The sequence below is a fragment of the Sciurus vulgaris genome (assembly GCF_902686455.1).
Source record: "Sciurus vulgaris genome assembly, chromosome: 15".
NCBI classification, from domain to species: domain Eukaryota; kingdom Metazoa; phylum Chordata; class Mammalia; order Rodentia; family Sciuridae; genus Sciurus; species Sciurus vulgaris.
In genome coordinates this window covers 59,610,408-59,634,616 of record NC_136476.1, presented here as the reverse complement: position 1 = coordinate 59,634,616, position 24,209 = coordinate 59,610,408, and the positions used below count along the sequence as shown (strand labels likewise).

The window sequence follows — 24,209 nt, the reverse complement described above, 5'->3', positions numbered from 1 at the left end:
CACTTAAGATAAAGCTCTAAAATAATGAATATTTCATCGTTCTTGAATATTTTCTGAAAGTCTTCCCTATGCACTCTCTCTCTAAAGGAATAAAAAACATTTTTCTTAAATAAAGTGATTTCACAGATGCAAGGCATGAGATCCACAAAGGCAAGCAGCTTTGAGAAAATTCCCAAATCCTTTTGGCTCTAGTTGCAAAACTAGGGCAACCAACTGGGCATGAGAAAGTCCTTTAAAAATGTTGCAGCTTGTGATGGGCCAAGATTCGTTCCAGAAGTCGTTCGAATAAACACTAAATTGGAATGATCATCGCACAAAAGGGAGACAGGCTGCCATGTTAGCCTCTCCGAGCCCTATCCGGTTCCCAGTGCGGGGTATAGGGAAGGGATCAGGAAATCCGAACACTCAGGGAGGATAGTCCTGGTCGACACTGGAGACTCCACATGCTTGTCACGGCTGATAACTCTTCTCCAGAACAACTGGAATGAGGACCCACGGTGTTCTTTCGCAGAATGGACAATTGGCAGTTCCTAATTTATAGACAGGTGACAGCCCGAGCCCAGAGTGGTTTCCTAGGTATAGGTGCCCTGTGCAAAGGGGAAGATGTTTTTCAGCACACTCACAAAAGCTAGGTGATATTTTGAATCAGATGAGTTAGACTGAATTTTTGTTTCCTTTCTTCACTCCTTTGCCTTAGATTTAATGCTCCTTTTCTCCTGGTTACAGTTCCTCAGTCTGCCCAACATTCCTCCAATAATTTCCCACTTGGATCATGCATGCAATGTTCCTGACAATGTAGGAGTCACTTGAGATGAAATTTCTAGAATAATGATCATTTCATAATTCTTACACATCATCTTTAAGCCTTTCTTAAAGTCTCCCATATCCACAAATTCCTTTATGATGCAAAATGAACTCCTTAATTCTCTTTTCTCTGCCACCAAAATTCCCAACTAGATATTAACTTTATAGTAGTCATGGTAAACTAATTTATACTAGTATGTTATGGACTGATAGTCCCACAATGATGAAGTTACTTTTTTAATTTGTTCTAATTAGTTATACATGACAGTAGAATGCATTTTTTAAAGAGGATGATTACTGCCAAAATTAGGACAATGTCATAAGGTGTCAAGTCATTATAGGTTTATTTTTTTTAATTGGGGGAATGAGAAAAGAATAATTCAGTTGTTGAAAGATGAGTCCTCAGGCTCTGCTTTTCTAAATTGAACTGCTTTTTTTCTACTTATTCCCTTCTACATTTCTGCTACCCTAGATTCTTTACAAACTCCATTTGCTGTGTGTGTGTGTGTGTGTGTGTGTGTGTATGTGTGTATCCAAAAAGACCATGGCAACAGATACGCTGATGTGGAGAGGACACAAGTACACATTAACTTAGGGGTGAATCCTTCATCTGAATATTGATAAAAACCTAAGCAGTTACTATTATGAACCCCTGGGGAAACAGTGTGGAGAAGGGAATTCAAGTTCCAAATCCCCACAGCAGCGTCCTTCACTGTAGCTTTTCCTGGGCTACCTCCAGAAGATCTCAGTTGTTGGTCCAACCATTGCTGGTATCAGAGAACACAGATGTGCATAAAAGCACATTTTAAATCGAGACCATTTGGATTCATTTTTGTTTGTTTGACTTTCCAACATGAATCCTTAGATCAGTAGCTCTCATTTTGAATCAGATAATAAGCAAAGCTTCCTGTTCCCCGGGTGAGCCAGTTTTGAAATTTGACTGATTCTACCAACAGTGCAGCTGGAATGAACTCAGAAATTTGAAGTCACTCACTGTGTGACAACTTTGTACAAATAACTTGACTTTTCTCCAGTTCAGTTCCCTATTCTTTTGAATGTGTACAATCACATTCTTCTTACAAAGTTGTTATGATTTGACAGTAATGTTATCTCTCAAGTGCATTATTGCAACAGTCTCAAATCTGGTTGGTTACTGCCAGTTTCTACTTGTGCCCACCTTCCTTCCACTATCAACAGAGCAGCTCTATCAAAGCTTTAGTTCTACCCTCTTCTGCTCAGTCCCCTGCCCTCATGCCTCCTCAAACCATTCAGAGGAGAAGCCCAAGTTCTTTACTGGCTTATGCTGTCTGCCACCTCTTCATTGCCTCTCTGCCCAGAACTACCACCACTCTCACTTATCCTGGATCATTTTGGTCAAACCACTCTGGAACCCTCACTATTCCTCAAACTTTCCAGAAACATTCCTGCCTCAGGGCCCTTGCACTTATTATTTGCATCACTCGGAAATTCTTGCTTTGAGTAACCAGCTGATTCACTCCTAAACCACCATGTAGGTCTTTATTCAAAATTTGTTTTCTCAGAGAGGTTCCCCTAGCTTTCCTAAAATTGCAACTCACCTTCCTCCTAATACTTCCTCCTTACTCCTTTTTTCTCCTCAGCACCAACTAACACATCGTACACATAATTAATTGTATGCTATTGTCTATCCCTTTCACTAGAATATAAGCTCAGTGTTAGCACTTTCTTTAAGCATTAACTATGTGACTTTGTGAAGGGCAAAGAAACTCAACTTCCCTCATTCATCAAGTCTCAGGATAGCCCCATGGCAATACCTGGCACATAGTAGGAGCTTGGTAATTGGTTGTTGAATTGATGACTGAATCTAAAAGTTTTGAAAATTATGAACTTTGAAGCATGAAATAAACAAAAAAAGGGGAAGGGAAAAGAAATGGGGAGAATGTTGGGAAAGGAGAGAGAAGAATAACATCAGAGATGCTGAGACCACAAGTCCATGGGAAAAAAGAACCAAACTCCAAAAGGAAGACAGAAAATGAGTGCATCACAATTGAAAAACCCAGGAAAGAAAGAAAAGGAAGCGAAGCACCAAGGGGAAGCTGTTCTTCCCTGTTCCCAAGATGTAACTACAGTTTTATCTTGAGCTGGAGCAGAATTATGCTCAGAAATTTGGGAATCTTCTATTCTATGAATGAGTTATTATTTCCAGTTCATTGTGAACTTGTTGGAGACCTAAAGTACATACAGAGACTCTACTAGAGTCTGGTTCATGATCAGATCAAATGACTCTCCGTTGCCATCTATTTTCTTGGGAACCTGATCTGAACAGAGTAATGCCAAGCACTAATTTAAGATCACCCTCCGAGGTGTGGTCCCCAAACCTGGAATGGTATTCTTTTCCATGCACACATACTCAAACACAAGCCGGTACACCTCCTTACAACACAGGGATTATATCTCCTGCAACAACACAAAGAACCCGGAATCCTACACTTTTCTTATCCAGATCTCAAGCAGTCAAGCAGAGGAATCCTCTGGACGAAGAGGAAATTGCTGGCAGATTAGAGGTGTCTTCTGTCCCTTCATGAGATGCTCTCTCAAGGCCTCAGGGAGCCATTTTCCCTCCTGGTTGAGCCTCCGCTATAATTCTTATTTTTCCTTTATGGGAGTTTTTTGTATGTTTGCGCGTTTGTTTTGTTTTGTTTCTCTAGCACCTCAGTTTGGAAAATTATTCTGGGCTGAGGGAAGCAGCATTCAGTTTGCCAGTCTTCTTGGGATTTTTATTTAGTTACAGTCTCTTCATCCCAAGGATTTAAAGCATGATGGAAACTTCAGCTCCTGAATCAAAACAACTCTTCAGAGCTAAAAGCTAGCAGCATTTGCATAACAATTTAGCAGAACCAAACGGCAGGGCGAGGTCAGGTGAAATAAATTGCCAAGGTCATGGTTCTCTTGAAGTGGTACTGGTTTCAGAATTGCTGATCCCCAGTGCTTGCTGGCCTCATGGATATCTCTCCCACCCTCCTTGTAAATGATGCTGTGTGCGTGGAAACCACAGACCTGCCCTTAACCCTTTCCTTTGCTGGTATTGCCTGATTATTCAGATCATGGAGAAGGTAGATCATATGCCTATTGACCTCACTATTGCCAAACAAATTAAAAAAAAAAAAAAAAAAAGATTTACTGGAAACTGTAACCTGGGAATTCTTGACCTATACTAGGAACTACTGTGTTTAAAACTAAACGTATTTCTAATCACTTCAATTTCTTGAATAATTGCCTTGAATTCATTTCATTTTTAATCCTGAGAACCTAAAAACACACGGCCCCTTAAAAATTACTGAGGTCCACATGCCAGAGAGCAAGAAGCTGAGGAGATTAAATGTGTAAATAATTCTTGCTTTAATACCCTTAACTAGAAAAACCTTTATAGCGGCTCATCAAAGGGAAGCTCCTTAAAGTCACAGCCTCTTTCAATCTATCTCAGTGAACCACCGGGTTTCAGATCTCCCAGGCACAACTCTGAATTCAGAATTGTCTGCGACTCAGGTCCTTGCCCCCTTCCGTCTCAGGGTCTTAGGGAATTTTGCAAACTACGAACTCCCAGGCTTTGTGGGGAGAAGACTTTTCCAGGGCCGCGGGATGTGCCACCCGGGAATCTCAGCATCAGTGGGCGTTTAGCGCAGCCAAGCGACAGACTGGCGCCAGGGCTCAGCAACAGGGAGGCGCCGGCTGAGGCGGGGAGAACTTTGGCGCTCCAAGCAGAACCACCCTTTGCTGGCCAGTCGTGTCGCTCCTCCGAGGAAGCAAGCGGCAGTGGCGACTGGGCGGAAAGATAAGGAAAGAAAGGAAGTGAGGAAGTAGCTAGGGAGAGAAGGAAAATGAAGCCAGCGCTGGGGGAGCCCGCGAGAGGGTGGCCGATAGTGGAGCAGGGCGGATTTGGCTGCTTCTCCGCATCGCGGGTGTGAACGCCCTCTCCAACGCGTTAGGAAGATAAGTGAGTCTCGCCTGGGCGGAAGGAAAAGAATTCATCCAAGTGAAAGCGTTGCTCTTCTCTCACCTCTGCTCCCTCGGAACTCCGACCGCTTGTCAGCCCAGCCGTCTCGCCGCGCCGGACGCAGTGCCCTAGGCGCCCTGCAGATGGGGCGGGCAGGGAACAGGCGCCCAAGCCGCGGGTGACAGGCGCTGGCCCGCCCGCCTGCCCCGCTCGGCCGAGGGACCCGGCGGGCAGAGGATGCAAGGCAAAGGAACCCGGGAGTCGATTCTGAGACTGCCGAGTCCGCGCTAGAGTCCAACTTGGATGGCCCGGAGACCGCTCTAGCTCCTGGGACCGCTTCACCGCGTCTAGTGAAGCTGCGCTCGGGACCTGGAGGCGGAGACCTTAGGCGGCGGCTGCAGAGGGGCGAGCCGGGCGCAGGAGGGGGCGCGCTTTCTCCCTGCGGGTCTCAGTAATGAGGAGACTGAGTTTGTGGTGGCTGCTAAGCAGGGTCTGTCTGCTGCTGCCTCCGCCCTGCGCACTGGTGCTGGCCGGGGTACCCGGCTCCTCCTCGCACCCGCAGCCCTGCCAGATCCTCAAGCGCATCGGGCACGCGGTGAGGGTGGGCGCCGTTCACTTGCAGCCCTGGACCACAGCCCCACGCGTAACTAGCCGCGCTCCGGACGGCAACAGGGCAGGTGCCCAGAGGGATGAGCCAGAGCCAGGGACTTGGCGGCCGCCGGCGCCCTCGCAGGGTGCACGTTGGTTGGGGAGCACTCTGCATGGCCGGGGGCCGCCAAGCGCCAGGAAGCCAGGGGAGGGCGCCGGGGCCGAGACCTTGTGGCCGCGGGACGCCCTTCTGTTCGCTGTGGACAACCTGAACCGCGTGGAAGGTCTGCTGCCCTACAACCTGTCTTTGGAAGTAGTGATGGCCATCGAGGCGGGCCTGGGGGATCTGCCTCTTTTGCCCTTCTCCTCCCCTAGCTCACCATGGAGCAGTGACCCTTTCTCCTTTCTGCAGAGTGTGTGCCACACTGTGGTGGTGCAAGGGGTATCAGCGCTACTGGCCTTTCCCCAGAGCCAGGGCGAGATGATGGAGCTCGACTTGGTCAGCTCGGTCTTGCACATTCCAGTGATCAGCATCGTCCACCACGAGTTTCCACGGGAGAGTCAGGTGAGAGGAGTCCGGAGCGTGGAATGTAGCTGTGCGCTGCTGGGAGTAGGGACCACAGCGGGAGGAGAGGGGAGGAAAGGGCTGGAGGAAGTCTGGAGGGACCTGGAACTTTGTAACTTTGATATTGTTTAAGGATTGGACCATGTCCATAGATGGTAGATAGAAGGATGTCGGTAGAAGTTGAATGAAACATTTTAAGTGCACATAGAAATGAAAGGCAAGGCAGGGGTCGCGGACTGAAGGAAGTGTGGAGGGTATGCGGAAAAAATTATATTTTCATCAGCTGGGAGAAATACAGTGATTGCCCAACGGAAGTAAAAGTTGAGTTTCAGGACCGTGGAAAGCGATCAAGGTTCTGAAGACTAGAGGGAAGAGTGGGGGATGGGGATCCCTGACTGCTACAATTTCACCCTCCTGCAAGGAAGTCTAAGAGCATGTGGCAGAAAAAGCAGCATCTGCTCTTTATGACTTCAGAAGGCGTGTCTGAGCCTTAGGCGATGGTGTAAGAAAACACATCCCTCTGAATTCTCTTGAGTAAATAGAAGATCTGCAACTAGCACAGCAGCCATAGGTAAAGAATGGTTAATAGTCTTTGATATTGGAAAGCTTTAGAAATAGTGTCTGATTGTGTAAAAATGGATGTTGAGACTCCAACTTGGGAATTGCTTCTTTGTCCCCACTTTTCTTCTGTGTGATATGGACTCAGAGGCTAGTATGCAATTGCTGTGTCCAGCCCACTTCTGCTCTCATTATCACAAAATAAAGGAATGGAATCTATTTAGTATTCTGTGAGTTAAAAAGCTAAGTATATTTTCAGAAAAAAAACTGTAAACTTAACTGTTAACCAATAATATGAGGAAGTGGATATTTAAAGAGAGAATTGTGTCCTTTTAGCAAAAGAAGTGTTCTGCTAAAACACTTATGATTGCTCTTATGACAATGTCAAGCTATATTAGCCTTGCACAAAATATTCATGAAGCAAATAGGTAACTGACATTGGCCCCATTTTAAAGATTGACTAACCAAGAAAAGTTCGAAGGCTTGATGAATATTGCTCAGTGTACTAGTAAGAGGTCAGGCCCTGGAAAATTTTTTGTTTTTGTTTTTATTCTACATTATTTTCAATTCTATCCCTTTAGCTGAAAAAATTCTAATCTCTCTTCTTCCACTTTTGATATATATGCAGACATAAAAACTAAAATGAGTAAGGACAATATACAAGTGAAAAGTTTGATGGAATCTATGCATAAAATATCAAGGGAGTACTAAAGATTTCTTTTTCTAGAAAAATGAATCTTACATTTTTAATCTTAGGAAAGGCAAGTACCAACTACTTTCAGCAGTTGCCCAGAAGATTCCCATTAAATGATGAACTACAGAGATTTGATCTGCAGAGTGCAGGCTAATTAACTTTTATCTAAAATATTTCTGTCACCTGAATCTGAGTGACTATAGGCAGCAGATGGGAAGACACAGAAAACACAGGTGCACAGTGCTGCCAATGGCTAAAGGGTTATAAACATGAAATTGCATCCATAGGGTGCACCATTATTAATGTATATATACAGAATCAGATCCAATGAAATGCAGGAGTCAGCAGCACTTGCTTCTCATCATTGCTTCTTTATTACCTAATACTTCAGGAGTTGCCAATAATGGTCACAGTCTCCAGACTCCTTTCCATTTGCAGATTGTTTGGCAAGAGTCTTAAAGAGCAAGAATTTTCTCCCAAAATAAGTGTTTTTTAGTTAGAAGGGAAATTGCCTGTGTTGCATGATCGATGTGTGTAGTACACAGCACATGAGAACAAGGGAAGAAAGAAAACCATGAGACAGCATCCAGAATCAGTAAACTTCAGAGCTGTGAGATCACTGGCGAATATAAAGACCTCCAGGGACAACCCTTACAAGCTGGCTGTAAAATAAATACTCTGCCAAGCACATTTACTTCTGTATTTCATCTCAGAAACGTATTTTAAATCATGGTTGCCACTGTCACTTTCATGGTACACATTTTGAAAGGGAGGGATTATTGTATTAATGAGATCTATTTTGTTCAACTGACATTTTCTTTCATCTCCCTTTGGATTTTAAATTCAAACATATCTAACTTGTCTCACTTGTAGTATAGCATGTCATTCTGTAATATTCCATATTAAAAATATCCTGCTTAATGTCAAGTCACTTTAATATGTAATTTTAGGATATGACTATACTCTGCTTTCAGCAAAATTAATAACTGATCTTTCTCTTGCTTCTCCTGAAAAGTGGACCTTTCTGTATTACACTGATTTTTAAAAAAACTTATAAATATTAAAGGATGTCAAAGTCATTTTTCACATTAAATAAAATTGACTTAATTTAGTCACTGTCCTTGAAGCCTATTGCCCAGTGACCTAATTTGTTGATTGTACCAGTGCCTGAATAAACTATTCTAAAAGAAAGTGGACTTAACTATACAACCAACTAAAATAGAATTGTGTCTTTTATATTAAAGTAAATCAAAATTTCTTTTAGAGTAGGAGCAGCAACCGCTGTTTTTCTCTCACTTCCTTTTTGCTGCTTCCTTTCATATGAGGGTTTTAATTAACAGTGATTTGATAATATCTTGCCACAACTCCTGAGTGAAAGGAGACACCACTAAGGTCAAACCCTTGAGAAATCGTCAGTTTATTTCAGTATACTGTTTATTTAAAGCATAAATATGTAGGGTCATTCGTCAGCTTAGAGGGGACCTACTTTTTTCAGGCAGAGAAACAAATTCATTAAAAGTAAGTTAGTTAACTACCACCCACTTTTGGAATACACAGTCATATTGTCAGTACATAATAAAAGCTTAACATAACATTCCACCAAGGAGAGGGGTCAAAGTTCACTTCCATCCCCAAATTTTTGATTTAACTACCACATTCAAATTCCCACTTGAGGCTAATCCATATTATTTAAAATGATCTCTTCTTAGTTATAAATTCTATTCCTGTGACCTTCAAATAACACTGCTACCTGTGAACCTAGTTTCATTTACATTTAAGTTATATTAAGTTCCAAGAGTTATTCTTTCTCTTCCTTTCCCATACCAAATTTTCTTCTAGGGGTTTGGAGTAATTTCTTGCAAGTTATAATCCTTAAAATTTACCTGTTGAGGTAGTGACAGGTACACACTTTTCCTAAAATATATATCTCACGTTAATTTCATATTGGTTTCATTAGGTAGAGTTAATGAAGTAATATAATTGGCTTAGATTCAAACCTATACAATTCAAGAATGACTGCATAACTATTTTCAACTTTCATTGAATATATCAAACATAAGTTTGCCTGTCTCATGAACCATATGTGCTAGTTAATATGTTTATTTCCATGCAAATGTGTCATAGATGGTCCATTTTCTCTGACAATACAGAGTTAAATACTAAAGCTCATTTATTGGAATTTGACTAGCACATCATAACTTTTGCAAGGTATGAGACAGAACAATGATACCACTATATAACTGAGGTGCTTCATCAGGAATCCAGTATACTAAGGACATTTTTTTTTTAATGTCTACTCTCAACTGTGTTGCTTTTTCTTGAGTTGCTCTACAAAAAGCACAGCTCACTCTCCTCTGGGGAAAGTATTTTTCTACAATTCATGATGAATGGCTGATTATGGCACCTAATTGTTGCTGACTTAAAGATAAACCATTTGAAATTAAATGTCAAGTGATGAAAACTTTTCCTAGTAATCATCTTTTCTAGCTTCCTCTTCAAGAGCAGAGACCTGGGATTAATTTGGAAGTTTTTTCGTTTAGCAGTTTATTTATATTATTTATTTATTTTTCCAAATAAGTAGAGTGGGAGAAACTAGCAGACACCATTTATTGGTTTCATTAGGTAGAGTTTTCTTTGTGTTTACCACAGGAGTATCATATAACCCATAAATAATGTTTATTTGTTCTTGATCTTGCCTGATCAGTATATTGTGGAGTTAATTCATGATTGATCAGCCTTAGTGTTTTATCTTCTGATGTTGCAGAGGTCATAATGGATTTTGTACTATTAAATTTTTATTCCATGAATACTCCCAAATTCCAACCACATTGGTTAAAAGAGCACAAGGTAATGGAAACTATATGAAATAATGTCAAAAGATTTCCAGTCCACTTCTGCCTCTTCTTATTTGGCCATGTAAAATTGGGCAAGTGACTCTCTCTTGGAGAATCTGTTCCTATCAGTCAAATGAGTGTTCCTTACCAATCTGACAAAAGTGTTTTATGAATTAAATTACAAAGTGAAAGTATCTTGGAAAAATTGATAGTACTAGCCAAATAACTAGTGGAACGTGTTGAATATAATTTGATATAAGAATTGGTAAGTCCTAATTCTTCACTAGTTCCTCATTGGTTATGAAAAAGAGATATGAATCATAGTATAATGTCTCTATCCCCCACCTCACTCCTTACCTATCCCCTCATCTATTTTTCTCTTGGAAAAAAAAAAAGTAAATGTGTTTAGGGAAAAAAGAAGTAGGTTCCTAAATAGATTGTATACTTGCCTGGAAAAAGGAGACGGGCCATAGTACTCTTTCTGTATCAGTGCAGTTCTTACCTGTTACATCCAACACAGCTTCCGGAACCTTAGGAACTGTTACAGGAGCTATGGAAAGAAGCCCAATGTTTTTGAGAAAGCTTGGTCCTTCCTATAGGTCACAAGTTTGTTCCACGTGCAAATTTATCATTCATTAGACCACTTACCCTAGAGTTCATCCCACCCACCTCCATCCCTCTGACAATACCACTATGCACACTACTCAGCTCATCCAGCAATTTTTTTCACAGCAAGCCTTTCTTAAAGAAGAAAGCAGTGTGTTGATCCAGACTGGCACAAGCTCCTTATTTCGTGGACAGATAATGAGTACCTTTGCCCTGGGCAACTACAGGGGCCTCTCATAGCAAAGCATTGCTCATGTCAATGATACCACTGAGTGTAGAGATGAGAGACCTCATTGTCTTCTCTCCTGCCTACTGTAGCTTCTGCCACAGATAGAGAAAAGTGCAGCACTAGAAACATGATTCTCAGTCTATAAAACTAGACAATGAGAAAGAATATCTTTTAGCAACTGCCACATTGTTTTTTGAATGAATGCATGAATAACAAACTAAGGGAAATGTGAAAGCCACTCTGTTGTCTTTCTCTGATCTTTCCTTTATGGGATGGTGGGAGAAAAGAACAGTGGGGGCAAAGTAAGCTAAGAATAGTCAATTTTCTACCCTTCCTTTAACCTGATGCCTCAGCCAAATTCTCAGCTCTTCTTTTTAAAAATGTGTAGGACTCATACACTTTCAGGAGAGACTGTCAGCTGTGTTTGATCTCCTGCATTGATGGAGAGGTTGATCCCTGACCTGGGCTGGTATGTCAGCAGGATGGAGTCCTAACACCCAGAAGGCTGGTCGCTGTTTAACTGGGGCTGGTCTAGTCTGGATATGTTCCTTCAAGTATTCAAATGATGAACTACTAAGCAGGATGATTCTTTTTGGTGCTGAGTTATGCCTCATCATTATTCATTTGAAACATAGACTTAAGAAATATTTTAGTCATGTGCATTTTTGTAGCATTTGTGCTTTTCAAAGGTAATATAGATGACAGTGTACAAGTAACATCTAAAGAAGTTGAAAGTGAAAATGGAAATGAGAAGTCCTCAAGAAGAAAAAAGACTAATAGCTCCTTTGGGATTTAGCATGTTGTCAGTCTACAACCAAAGAACTGAATAGATCCATCCTGGAGAAAAGGATCAAAGTTTGGTTTTTAAAAGCACATTAAACATTACATGTTCAACCATGGGAATTTAATTAGTTGAATCATGACATGGGATACTATACAGTCATTTAAAATGAGAATATATTTATTGGCAAAGGTAGAAAAAAATTATAAAAAGTATGTAAAAATGTGACCTTGTTTCAGTAAAGATGGTAATAGAAATGTTAATATGAACTCAAATAATAATTTAATGGTAGAAATCCACAATACGTTCTCTCCAAGCTTTTAATTTTCTAAAAGTACATATGTATTACCTATACAATTAAAAATAAGATAAAAAGATGTTACCATCATATTTCCACATCTGACCTTTCAATACTTCAATATGAAAACAGATTTCAGAAAAAAAAATATTGTAGAGCATATTTAAATTGAGCAAAGTCCTTTCTTGTTTATCATTTTAACCTCACACATGCTTTGTGAGGTGTGCAGGACAAATATTTTCATTTTCATAATGCAAATGAGGAAATTAAGACAATAACATAAAAGAGTTAAGAGACTAGAAGCACAGAGCTATGTTCCAATCATATAGCTCAACAACTTCTTAGACATTGGACCTTGGGAAACATGACCGATACCTCCATGTTTCAATTTCTTGAATCAAAATGTGAATCTCTCCTGAGTTTATAGTAAGGACTACATCATGGACAGCGTGTTCCGATGACAATCATGATGATGATTGCTCATATCAATACAGCAGGATGAATAAGAAGCTAATCGGAATATGAACTCAAGTATTCTAGCTTGTTATTCAGGGAACTTCTACATGCATTTTCAATATGTAGACAGTATAATATTCAAGCATAGAACATCCTACTTCAGCAAACCAAGCCTGAGAAAATGGAGAAATCTGCTGTTTTGAAAACCCACTTAGCACCTGTCCTATCTTAGACTGAGAGGGAAGGTTCTATTTCATTTTATACATTTTGCAGCTAGAAGAAAAAACTGAAGAGAGGTTAGGGTTGGGTTCCTGTCTTCTAAAATACAGTGATTTCACTTGGTAGTAATCATGACCCAACTGATGTTTTAGGCTTTTTGTTAGAAAGGGCAGAGTCTTTCTTGACATGGAGTGAAAGTTCAGAAGTTTCCCTTGTCACAAATGCTTTATCTGTATTAATGTAACTGACTGTGGCTTACAACAATCCCAATAACTAAGGAAAACTTAGTAGCCCTGCCATGTACTAAGGTTTGTATAAAAAGGCATCTATGAAGCAAATTTTGTGTTTTATTGGATGCTGACTATATCTAAACCATTTGGCACATACAACCTGGAGGGACTTTTTAAAATGCAATTGCTTTTCTGATTGCAAAAGCAATGCATGTGCCCCACTACACCACTATTCATGCATGTCCATAGATAAGTGTAACATTTTCATGCATTTTATTCTCTCAATTAAGGAAAGCCCTACTGTCATTCTAATTACTCATTGGCATCAAAGAAAAGGAGAAAGAAGTAAAAGAAAATTCATTTTTAAAAATTTTGATAAATCAAAAGTTGACAAGGCCGTTGAAGCGTGGCCATTTTGAGTTTTTGATAGTTCTATATTAAAAGGTGGGATTTTTCTGTGTATTTCTAACCTGTCTTTGTATCTTTCATGACTCTGAAAGTGGCTGAATCTGTACAGCTCCAAACAATAGTTCCACCTACGTCCCTCAGTAGCATTCTTAGGAATGATTTGGAAGTGGGTTGCCACTACTGCCCTCTCAGTCAGACGCAGTCATTAGCTGAACTTACTAAACATTAGAGCAGTACCAAGCACTTTGAGGGCTGCGCAAGCTGCAGCAACCTGTTGGTGTTTTTTGTATGGAACTCCTCAACTAGAAGCCAATCAAAAGTTGGGTTCATACTCTAGATTAAAAATAAAAGCTACTGACTCTCATTAACAAAGTTAAATGCTCAGCATGTCTTTACTTAAAAGAACTGCAGTCTCTTTCAGTTGTGGAATGCTCTTTTTGTGTCCCAAACAAAGATTCTAAAATGGAGATTCCATTAAACAGATAATTTGCTTCTGTATACTGTGATTGTAGTAGGGGCAGGTATATGTACAGATACACACACACAGACATTATTGTGTTGAGTCTCGTTGCTCATTGGGTTACACACATAAATGCTTCCCTGTGTACCTAAAAAGAAATGATAAATCCATACCTGAATGAATCCAGTGTGCACCTGGTCACAGGCACAGAGAGCCATCTAGTGGTCTCCAAAATTCCGCTTTAAGTTGAAGCATCCTAGGAATCCAGCCTCAGGATAGGAAAGGATTCCAAGCAACTATTAGCTTCTTTCCGGGTATTTTGACTGTAGGAAGTCTAGGTTAATCCACCAAAGAGAAGAACTTTTGCCTTCCACCAAGAAAAAGATTCAACAACCTTCCTCTTCTGCCAACATATTGATAATTGCAGCTATAAGCCACAAAGTACGGAATCTCAATGTGTGTGTCCAGAAGGGTTGAGAGAGAAGCACGAAGGATTCTTACTCAATTTAGAAATGTATAGAGGTTATTTATTTATTTAACCACAAGTTTGAACCCAGGAGTCTTTAAACACTCAGCCTCATCCCCAACCCTTTTCGTGTTTTTATTTTGAGACAGGGTCTCAATAAGTTGCTGAAGCTGGCCTTGAACTCATGGTCCTGCCTCAGCCTCCCAAGCCACTGTGATTACAGGTGTGCACCACCACACCCAGCTCTTGCGTTTAATTTTTTAATAACTATTTTCTATCAGTTTGGCTCCTAAAGCAACATGAAAAGATGCTGCCATTTTGTGTTAGACATATCATTTATTTCTGGTTTTAAAAAGTATGGTTCTGTGGGTTCTTCTGAAATTTAGTAAAATGTTAAAAAATGAAATTGTCCACAAATCCACAGCCCCAAAATCTAGATATATGTGTGAATTATAAAATCAAGGGCATCATACTATTTTATTAATTCTCTTTTTAACTTATCCATATATAATAATCATCCTCCTGTGTAATTAATATTTTCCATTATTTTAATGACTACATAGTTTTCCTTTGAATGAATTACTTCATGATTTATTTACTTAACCCCTGTTGTTTGAAATTAATCTTTCTTTTTCATTAGAAATTTCATAGCATTCCCACTAATGAAACTCTACCAAACTAGTCTTCCTTAACATTCTATGGTTTCTTATGCTGTGGAGCACCCTCCATTTGGGATCCAGGGTACTCCCATGAATTTTCTGCCCCCTTTTCCTGCTCTTTCATTATCTTTTATTGATTATGCTTGTTTCTGACCTCTTATAATATCAACTAGAATGCTCTACTGTCCAATATAACAACCACTACTCAAATATGTATGCTTAAGTTTCAATTAATTAAAATTACACAAATGTAAAAAGTCCATTCCTAAAGTGTACAAACTACATCTCAAGTGTTTGATGGGCACATATGGGCAGTGGGCAATGTATGGAATAGCACAGACACACAACACGTTCGTTTTTGTAGGAAGTTCTAGTGGACAGAGCTGTTAAAGAATATATAGTTGCAAGGAAAAAAAAACTCACTCATGAAATTCAACATGAGAGAAGTTGTGCTGAAAATCTATAGAAAAACTAGGAAGAAACAAGAATACACAATGTGTTGCTGGTCTGTACTACTGGAAAGTGATTTCATAGTTAATTTCTTTTCCCTTTCTCTGGGTTTCCTGCTGATTGGTTTTCTCTTAGCTCCTCACTTCATATCCACTCCATCCTTCCCTCTGGACTACCTTTCCCCCTGCCTTGCTGTGTGTAACCTCATGGTTCTTAGGACAGGGCAGCCCAAAATCTGTATGACTTCACAATTCTAATCAAAACATCCAACTACTTTTTTTTTTTTTAATCCTTTAAATTCTCCTGACATCTGATTGGCTTAAACCATACAGATTGGTCCCACTCCATCCCAAGTTATATGTATTCCCTTAATCCAATCAGCAAGGGCCACTTTCCTGAGTTAAGTACTCAGTATAAGCTTTAGAATATAGCAGTAAATAAATTAGGGAAGCCCCTGTTCTTAAAGAAGTCACGTTCTAGTAGGGGAAACAGACAAAAAGACGTGCCAATAAATAAATAGATGTTATTTTTTGGGTAAAGACATGCCAACAAATAAATAGGTGTTATTTTTTAGGTAAAGACAAGTATAATGGAGAAAAATAAAGTAGGAAAGAGGATTAGATGATAACTATAGTGGTCAGAGTGATGTTTGAGCAGAGAAGAGGTTTAGGAGAGAACTATGACTGTTTTTACGAAAAGTGCTTTACAAGTCAAGGGAAAGTGCAAAGACCCTGTGGTAGGAAGAAGCAGAACTATCAACATTTTTTGGACAAATGGACTATCCTTAGTACCATCCACAACACAATTTGTTAATGGATACAGTCCAAAGAGTGGAAATAGGGAAGAAATAACCAGATCTGATACATCCATTTTAGCATTTCTCAAGGTTTCAACTCCTGAAATTATCTCTGCATGTGGCAAGACCAGGGATCTCTAAATGGAATTTCCAGTTTTATCTCCAGTACCTTAGATTTAAAATATTGAAAGACATCCTGAAAAAGTGTTCTCTCTCACTTACAAGGCATCTCATTATCTTACACTTTGACCTTTTCTTACCAGGTTCTGTTGACTTCCTTGTTACATTTTTCATAGTCCCGCCCTTCTTATTTTCACATTACATCCTTCCACCAACAATCTTGAATAGCCTCTGATTCTCTCATGTCTTTCCACCAAACCATGCTACAAACTGCTGCTAGATAAATCTTCCTAAAGCAACTTCCATTCATCCACTCATGCATTAAAGTATAATGCAGTGAATTTCATGCTACCCCCTGCTCAAAAACCATTTTACCATGAAATATTCTCTTTGTGTTTCCCTGCACCAGTACTGCAGCAGGATGAAATACAGGCATTAATAACAATGACTCACTAAACCTGTACTGCACAAAATTGGAGTGGGGTAGACCACCCTTTAGAGACCATATCAGATTCTCCATGTTTTGTGAGTGCTTCTAATTTAAAAAAAAAGCATTACATCCCCACTGACATACTAATATTCTGACAGTCTCCCCTAAGGCCAGAGAAACATAGGTCAATCATGTCCAAACTTACACAACTGGTCCCCCAAACCTTCCACAAACATATGCAATGCACTCTTTCTAGTTCATGATATTCTGTTGAGATGTATAGGTACTCAGAAAGCACAAGACCTCTTGTAATTAAAAAATATATATGTAATTTTAAAAAATAAATGCAAATCATGATATTAGAAGGCATTTCTCATGTGTGTGTGTGTGTAGAGAGAGAGGTATATACCCAACATTCCATGATTTTCAGGTGAATTATGCTCCAATTTGGGTTGATTTTTCCATCAAAACAATGTTATCTGTGACTGTTCAGACCTTAGACCAGGCCACAAAAGCCTGTTTGACCCACAATATAGAAGAACTCTGATATTAATAGCTATGGGCACTAAACACTATCTGTAACAGACTTTCTGAGATCAAAGGGATGTGGAGCAGGAAGGAGAACCCAGACACTTGGCTTCAGGTTAGCGTTCCAGAATCATCCATAGATCCTGGTTTCCTCCATATAAATTATAAATAGTCACCCACTAAACAAGTATTTATTGAGTTAAGTGCCTCCTGTGCTATTGTAAAAAAACTAACACAGGGTTTCTGTAAGTTAATGTACATAAGAAATACTTTATAAATTCATATTTTGAAGACAGATGAAAGGCATTATTATTGAAACCTCTTGTTCTTCAGTAAAATTCATCCCTGGTTCCAGTTTTGGAAGACCAGGGCCCCCTTGTTCCATCCTCCTGCAGTGGAGAGTGGTTGCACTATAACTTCTAACAGGTCAGAGGCAGCTGAAAAATGGGTAGAAGAAAGCAGAGTTTCTCACTTCCCAAGCAGGACCTTGAAAATGTGTTATCTTTTTAAATTTATTTTTTTATTTGTTCTAATTAGTTATACATGAGAGCAGAATGCATTTTGACATACATACACAGACTATAACTTCTTGTTCTTCTGGTTGTACATGATGTAGGGTTACATTGGTTGTGTAATCATATATGCACATAGGATAGAAACATCCAATTCAATCTACTACCTTTCCTATTCTCATTTCCCCTCCCTTCCCTTCATCCCCCTTTTTCTAATCCAGAGTACTTCTATTCTTCACTAACCACACCTTCTTATTGTCAATTAGCATCTACATATCAGAGAAAATATCCTGCCTTTGGTTTTGAGGAATTTTCTTATTTCACTTAGCTTGATATTCTCCAGTTCCATCCATTTCCTGGCAAATGCCATAATTTTGTTCTTCTTTATGACTGAGTAATATCCCATTGTGAATATATACCACATTTTCTTTCGTCATTCCATCTTTGATGCTCCCGTAGTCAGAGAGGCGGACCCAAGCAACTGTACTGCCTGCCTGAGGCCTACCAGGGAGTTTGGGGAGCTGACAGGATAGGTAGATTACAGCTAGGACACAGGTTAGCATAAGAGACACTTGGGAAATCAAATCTTAAAGCTAGGATGGCCAGTTTATCATCATAAAAATACATTAGCTAAAATGTAAGGTTATATTAATTTGTAAATAGTAGTCCATAACGGGTTGTGATACTCTAAATGATCAAATCCCATTCTAACCTTCACCATGTCCACCTTTAACTATTACAGGGCATCTCCAACTTTCATAACAACTTCAGGATTTATCTCTGAGATCAGACCCAAGGAGCCATTAATACATCCTTTGCAGAATTAGAGGACAGTCACACTAGGAAAGATGGGGAACAAATCAGTAAACAGCACTTCTGCCTGCAGTACTTCAGTAGCCTCCTACCTGGCTTCTCTGCCTTCATTCTTGACCCTCTCTATTCCATTATACAAGCTGCTGTCAGAAAGAAAAGCAGGTTAGTCTGTTTACCCCCTTTCACTTTTCCAAAATGATAGCGGTGTGCCCCAAACTTCAGGATTCACATACTGCTTCATCATCTTTCCAGAGCTCTGCATCACCTGCTGCTATTAATTTTCTAAATTGATTTACTGTTCTGAATAAGTGTATTTTTAATAATCTTTTCATCATAACATAAATGAAAATCTGGTACCACCTACCACAAATAGAAAGTAATGGTAAAAATAAGTATACAATGAAATCACAAGAGTTCTAGCTAGACACCCTGCTTACCAGAACCCTAAATTGGAGCCCCTTCTCTATCACATCACCACACACTAGAGAAGTGTTAGAGATATACTGACACCAAACAGATGTTTCTCTTTGACCAAACAGTCTAATTCAATGCTAACTGAGAAGGGATTAAGTTTCTCAATGTGTGGGTCAGTGTTATTTAATGTCAGGTCCCTGAACCACATAAAACCATGCCATGAACTACCTACAGTAGTTACTGCCAAGCACTAACCTATAGAATGAATTCTGAGCAGCCTGGTGTGGCATTGGAGACCCTTTCATACCTGATTCTTGCTTAACTTTTCTGCTCATTTCTTCTTAAAACTAGCCCTCGCCCGTTGCACTTGATTCTCCAGCAATGCCTGAATGTGCAATGCTGTCCCAAGATATGGCACATGCTGACCTCACTGCTTGGTCTGAAACTCCCATTCAAGCTTCAAACCTTTGCTCCAACACCACCTCCTCTGAACATGGAGTACTGCCTGTGCCCCGCCTCCCATAAGGATCCTTTCCCTTCTCTGTGACTCTGCTACCTTGTACATTCTCTCTTTCTAGATTTCATTGTAATGCAGCTCTCCTCCACCAGACTCAACTCTAAGCTCTTTGTATTGTGTGTGGCTCAGAGTAGATGCTCAGTGATTGTTGATTAAATTGACTTGATGGTCCATTTCCATCCCTTCCAGTGTAAAAGAGCTATGTAACCCCTGTGGAAAACTCACTGTCTCTCAAGGTGGTTTGATGTGAACCTAAGGGCACTGACTGAAGTACAAAGAGGGTCCCCATGCACAGATGGATAGAGTTCAGGACCACCCAGAATTCAGTACTCAATTCAGAACTCAAAGCTGAGACAGTAAGGCCCTGGGGGAAACTGATTTCATAGGAAATAGGAAACCTGTTTCTATGACCCTGTTAAACTTCTCATACTGACTTCATTGTCCCCAAATCATTTTTTAATTTCCTGTAGACCACAAGTGACAGAAAAGTGGCATTGTTCTCTGGTCTTTGAGCCACTGCTTCCCCAAACCCTCATTCCTTCCCTTCAGCTAATTTCACCTATAATATAGCCAAAGATTTTTGACTTTCAAAATTAGAGAAAGTCAAAGTTGATGAAAAGTAAAGTTGCTGGAATTAATCATTGGTGAAAAAGACAAAGCCTGGAGTTATATTTTATCCTGTCATCTCCTATCAAAGAAAATTCAGACAAGTAATCAGATCTGGCTAGGCTCTGCCAACGCTGTTGCCGGCTCTCCATTGTGCTTACTGCTTCTCTGTCACTAAGAATAACTCTTTAGGTGACCATTGGTGTGTTAGCAGCACCCAGATAACTTTTCAAAATATGGATTCCCAGACTCATCACATGGAAACCCTGAGGCTGTAGCATAGAAATCGATCCACAAAACAAACCGCACCGGTGATCTTGCTGGTGATTCTGAGTATCATTCTTTGGGATCACATTATCCTCAGAGTCTCATCTCATATAATTTGCAAAATGTGGCCAGGGACCACCGGAAACAAAATCACATTTGGAAATTTTTGAAGTGTAGATTCTCAGGCTCAGTGAGTTCCACAAAATTACATGCTGTGGCCTCCTCTCTGAATTTTTAAAAAGAATCTCCCCCAGGTGATTCACACATGCACTGTACAGTTTGAGAGCTAATGACGCAGGGCAGAGATCTCAAATTTAGATGCCTTAGAGGGGTCAGGAAGGTAATGGAAATGTGAGAAACAGTCCCAAATAATACAGTAGGGAGTAGCAAAATCACAGGTAATGCAAGAGGGCTGACCTTTCCAGAGCAGGCAGCCGGCCCCACTGAGCTGCAACCAGCTGTGATTCTCAGGGAATCTGGCCAGATACCCTGACTTTTTGAAAAAAGCCAGGCCAGATTTTGTTTAACACACACAAAAAATCTCTTTAAATGTTGACTACTCAGTCACTTTTTACAAAACAAACTTTAGGCTGCTGGCACTGGAGGGTCACCAGATCAGCGCTTCTGGTCTAGGAAATGTCAAGGCATTTGCAGTAGACAGCATTAACCAGAAATGCTTCAAGGCCTGCCTAAGTAGTAGGAGGCGACAAACCTATAGCCATAACAAGTACAATGACTCTAAGGTGCGACTAGAAAGAACTGGAATAAGAACATACTGAGAAAGAGAGATGGACACCTTTATTTGGAGGCAAGAAAAGTGGAGAAAGATACTAAAAGATAATGAATGAATATGGTCCATTCTTAGTGTGCCCATAAATGTGTCTTATAAAACTTACTCATAAAATAGAGATAATGAGATAATAACTACTCATAATGTTGGAAGTATCGATTAAGTGGTATTAAGGTATTGATTAAATAATACCTATCAATAAATAATATATACTTATTATAAGAATCATGTATTTACTGATAGGTATTACTTAACCAGTACTATATAAAAATAGTTTATGTTGAGTAGATGAACAGCAGCATCTGACATAATATGTATTAATCATTTTCAAAATGGCAGCAGCAGGCATGGAGCTCAGAGGTAGAGCCTTTGCCTAGAACACATGAAGATCTGTGTTCAATCCCAGTACCACAGAAATAAATAAAAAGACTGTTTATTGTCCCATTCCTTAGGTTTCTGTTTCCTCACACTAATTCAAAAAGCACTAAAGAAAAGAGGGTTCATGGCAAAAAGCTGACAAACTCCCTTGATAACATTTCCTCCATGAGATAATTAACAAGACAGTGATTCAAGAATCTCCTAAGACATGTCTTTTCAAAATTCAAGAATATCCTTGCCTCTATCCCTGAGTTTCTTTCCTCTACTGTTTGCAGCTCTAAATCCTGTGCAGAGAAAGCTGCTAAACAACCAGTCTCAAGAGCTTTTGTGGATAATTCTGAAAAAGCAGATAACATTGTGGGCTAGGAAGGTTGCCTTCATTTTATTGCACTCTTTTATAGATTGATATTAAAAAAATAAAAATTTTCATATGAAAACAATGTCATAGTGATGTTCTAAAATGTTACAATTTAAAAGACTAATCATTTTATTACCTTCACATACATTTCACATATATTTCCAGTTTTTGTCCTCTTGCATCTGTGTTTTTATCTCTGTGAATTTACTGTTTTCTGGCTTATTTGCTCTTGTAATCCAAGGTCTGTCAGAGTGCTTTGCACATAGTAGTCACTCAAGTATTTGTGTAAGGGATGAACAAGTGAACTTCTGAAGTTAATTATAAGGTAAAGTTTATATTCTGCTTTATTCATTTCATTATGTCCTGAAACTTTTATAAGTCTCCACAGAACCCAAATGAATCATACTTCCCTACCCATTTTTCTGATTACTTTCTGACTATAAGTCAGAAAAATGTGAAAGTTTAGAAAAAAAGTCTTAATCCCACTCTCCAGAGACCATCACTCTTAACTCATTGAGATATTTTCTCCTAGAATTTTCATATAAATTTTTTTTTCAAATGTGGAGAATTTTTATTCAAATTCTTCTATTTAATATGGCATCACTAGTATTTTCTCTCGTAATAGGAAGCCTAATGACACCATTCGATTATTAAGTGCCTAGTGGTTACGGTGTAAATATGAAGGGTTCCCCAAAAGTTCGTGTGTGAGACAGGACAAGAATTTTCAGTCAGAATGGTTAGATTATGAGGTGTGATCTAATCAGTGAATTAGTGGATGTGGATTAACTGGGTGGTAACTGTAGGCAGGTAGGGTGTGACTGGAGGAAGTAGGTCACTGAGGGGTGTGCCTTTGGGGTTTGTAGTTTGTCCCTGGTAAGCAGAGCTAGCGCTCTCTCTCTCTCTCTCCACACCCTTCTGCCATGAAACTGCAGAGTCAGCTGCCTATGGACTGAGATCTCTGAAACTGTGCACCAAATAAACTTTTCTTCCTCTCATTGTTCCTCTCAGGTCTTTTGATCACAGAAATGAAAAAGCCACTAAAATAATAGTATTTCAGGCTATTGAATATGCTTGGAATGTTGGCATTTATGATCTTTACCGTTTTTGCCTTGAAATGTTCTGCAGCAAAGATCTTTTTGTTCCCCAACTGACTTTTTGCCCACTTCATGGATTATTTTGTTAGCATAGATTCCTAGGAGGGGAAAATAAATACTAGCTAATTAGAGTATTTCCAAGGACTTTTTTGTATGGGGTCTGTGAATGGCATATTTTCTGCATCCATATGTATCCCAGCATGTCTTTGTTATTTTTCTTACAAATAAAAGACAGACTGACAGGGCATAAAATTCTTTTCCAAACAAACTCAGTTAGATATCACTTTACCATCATTGGGAATTTAATGTAGCAGAAATGAGAAGCCCATGGTATTCATATTTATCTTTTTGAAGGTTACCTTTTTAATTTTCTTTCTTCCTACATGGTTGACAGAATTTTTTTATTAAAGCACTTTGCCAGATATGTCTAAGTATAGTTCAATTTTATTGATTTTGATCAAGAATGATATTACCATCAAATTCAGATATTGTTTTAATCCTAGAAAATTTTTCAGATGTCTTTAATTGGTGCTTTAGTTTATTTTGGTTTTTTTTTCCCCCCTTAACTACACTATAATTCTTATATTGGTCCTATATTCTTTATCTGTCTAACCTAGGTGACCAAATTGCTTATATCCAAATGAGGAAAATTTTGAAAGAGAAAAGAGGAAGTTTTTAATACGGAATTACAAGAAACACAGTAGTGATCTAAGTACTGACTGAGAAATAGAGCCACCTGCCTATTGTTTTTGTCTTTATTTATCGTTCTTGATTCTTCTATTCTGTGTGCTGGAAGATTTTCTTAATTTTGTCTCCATTTCCTTAATTCAGGCTTTTGCAATATCTACCATGCTTTTCCTGCTTCCAAAGCATAATTTCAGATTTATTGTTGGCTTTGCACCTTCCCTGTTTCTTTCTCTTTATCAACACTATTCCTTTTCATTCCATCCTACTAGGGTCTGTCTCACATGTGCTCTTTTTTGTGAATTTTTCATGTTTCATAAACATAAAATTATCCTGCCTGGTTTTAAATGCCAGGGTTTTTGGTTTCCAATTTTCTTTTGGCTTCTAAAATCAATTTCATAATGTGACTTTCTTTGCTTTGTACTGTAGTATTTGTAAAGGACCCATGTTTTGTTTTGTTTTTTAATTAGGTAAATGGGCAGGAGTTTTTGTTTTAGAAAAATAAATCAATCCATACCGTCTGATTGCCAACAGACAGGTTACTGAGCTTGCTAATTGCCTTACGCTGCATTCACTCATGAGCAGGCTGAATCAAAATTATGGCATTTGCAGGTAAATGGATGG

The 24,209-nt window shown here is 39.3% G+C and overlaps 1 protein-coding gene across 1 annotated transcript in view; it reads left to right on the top strand.

Moving 5' to 3' along the window:
- Nucleotides 1-4,566: 4,566 nt before the first annotated feature.
- The window catches only part of GRIN3A (glutamate ionotropic receptor NMDA type subunit 3A), a 166,892-nt gene continuing 147,249 nt past the window's right edge, over nt 4,567-24,209 (top strand). The window contains exon 1 of the mRNA XM_079112225.1: nt 4,567-5,930. Coding sequence (XP_078968351.1) covers nt 5,232-5,930 — 699 coding nt within the window. The 5' untranslated portion in view covers nt 4,567-5,231. The remainder of the gene's footprint in view (nt 5,931-24,209) is intronic.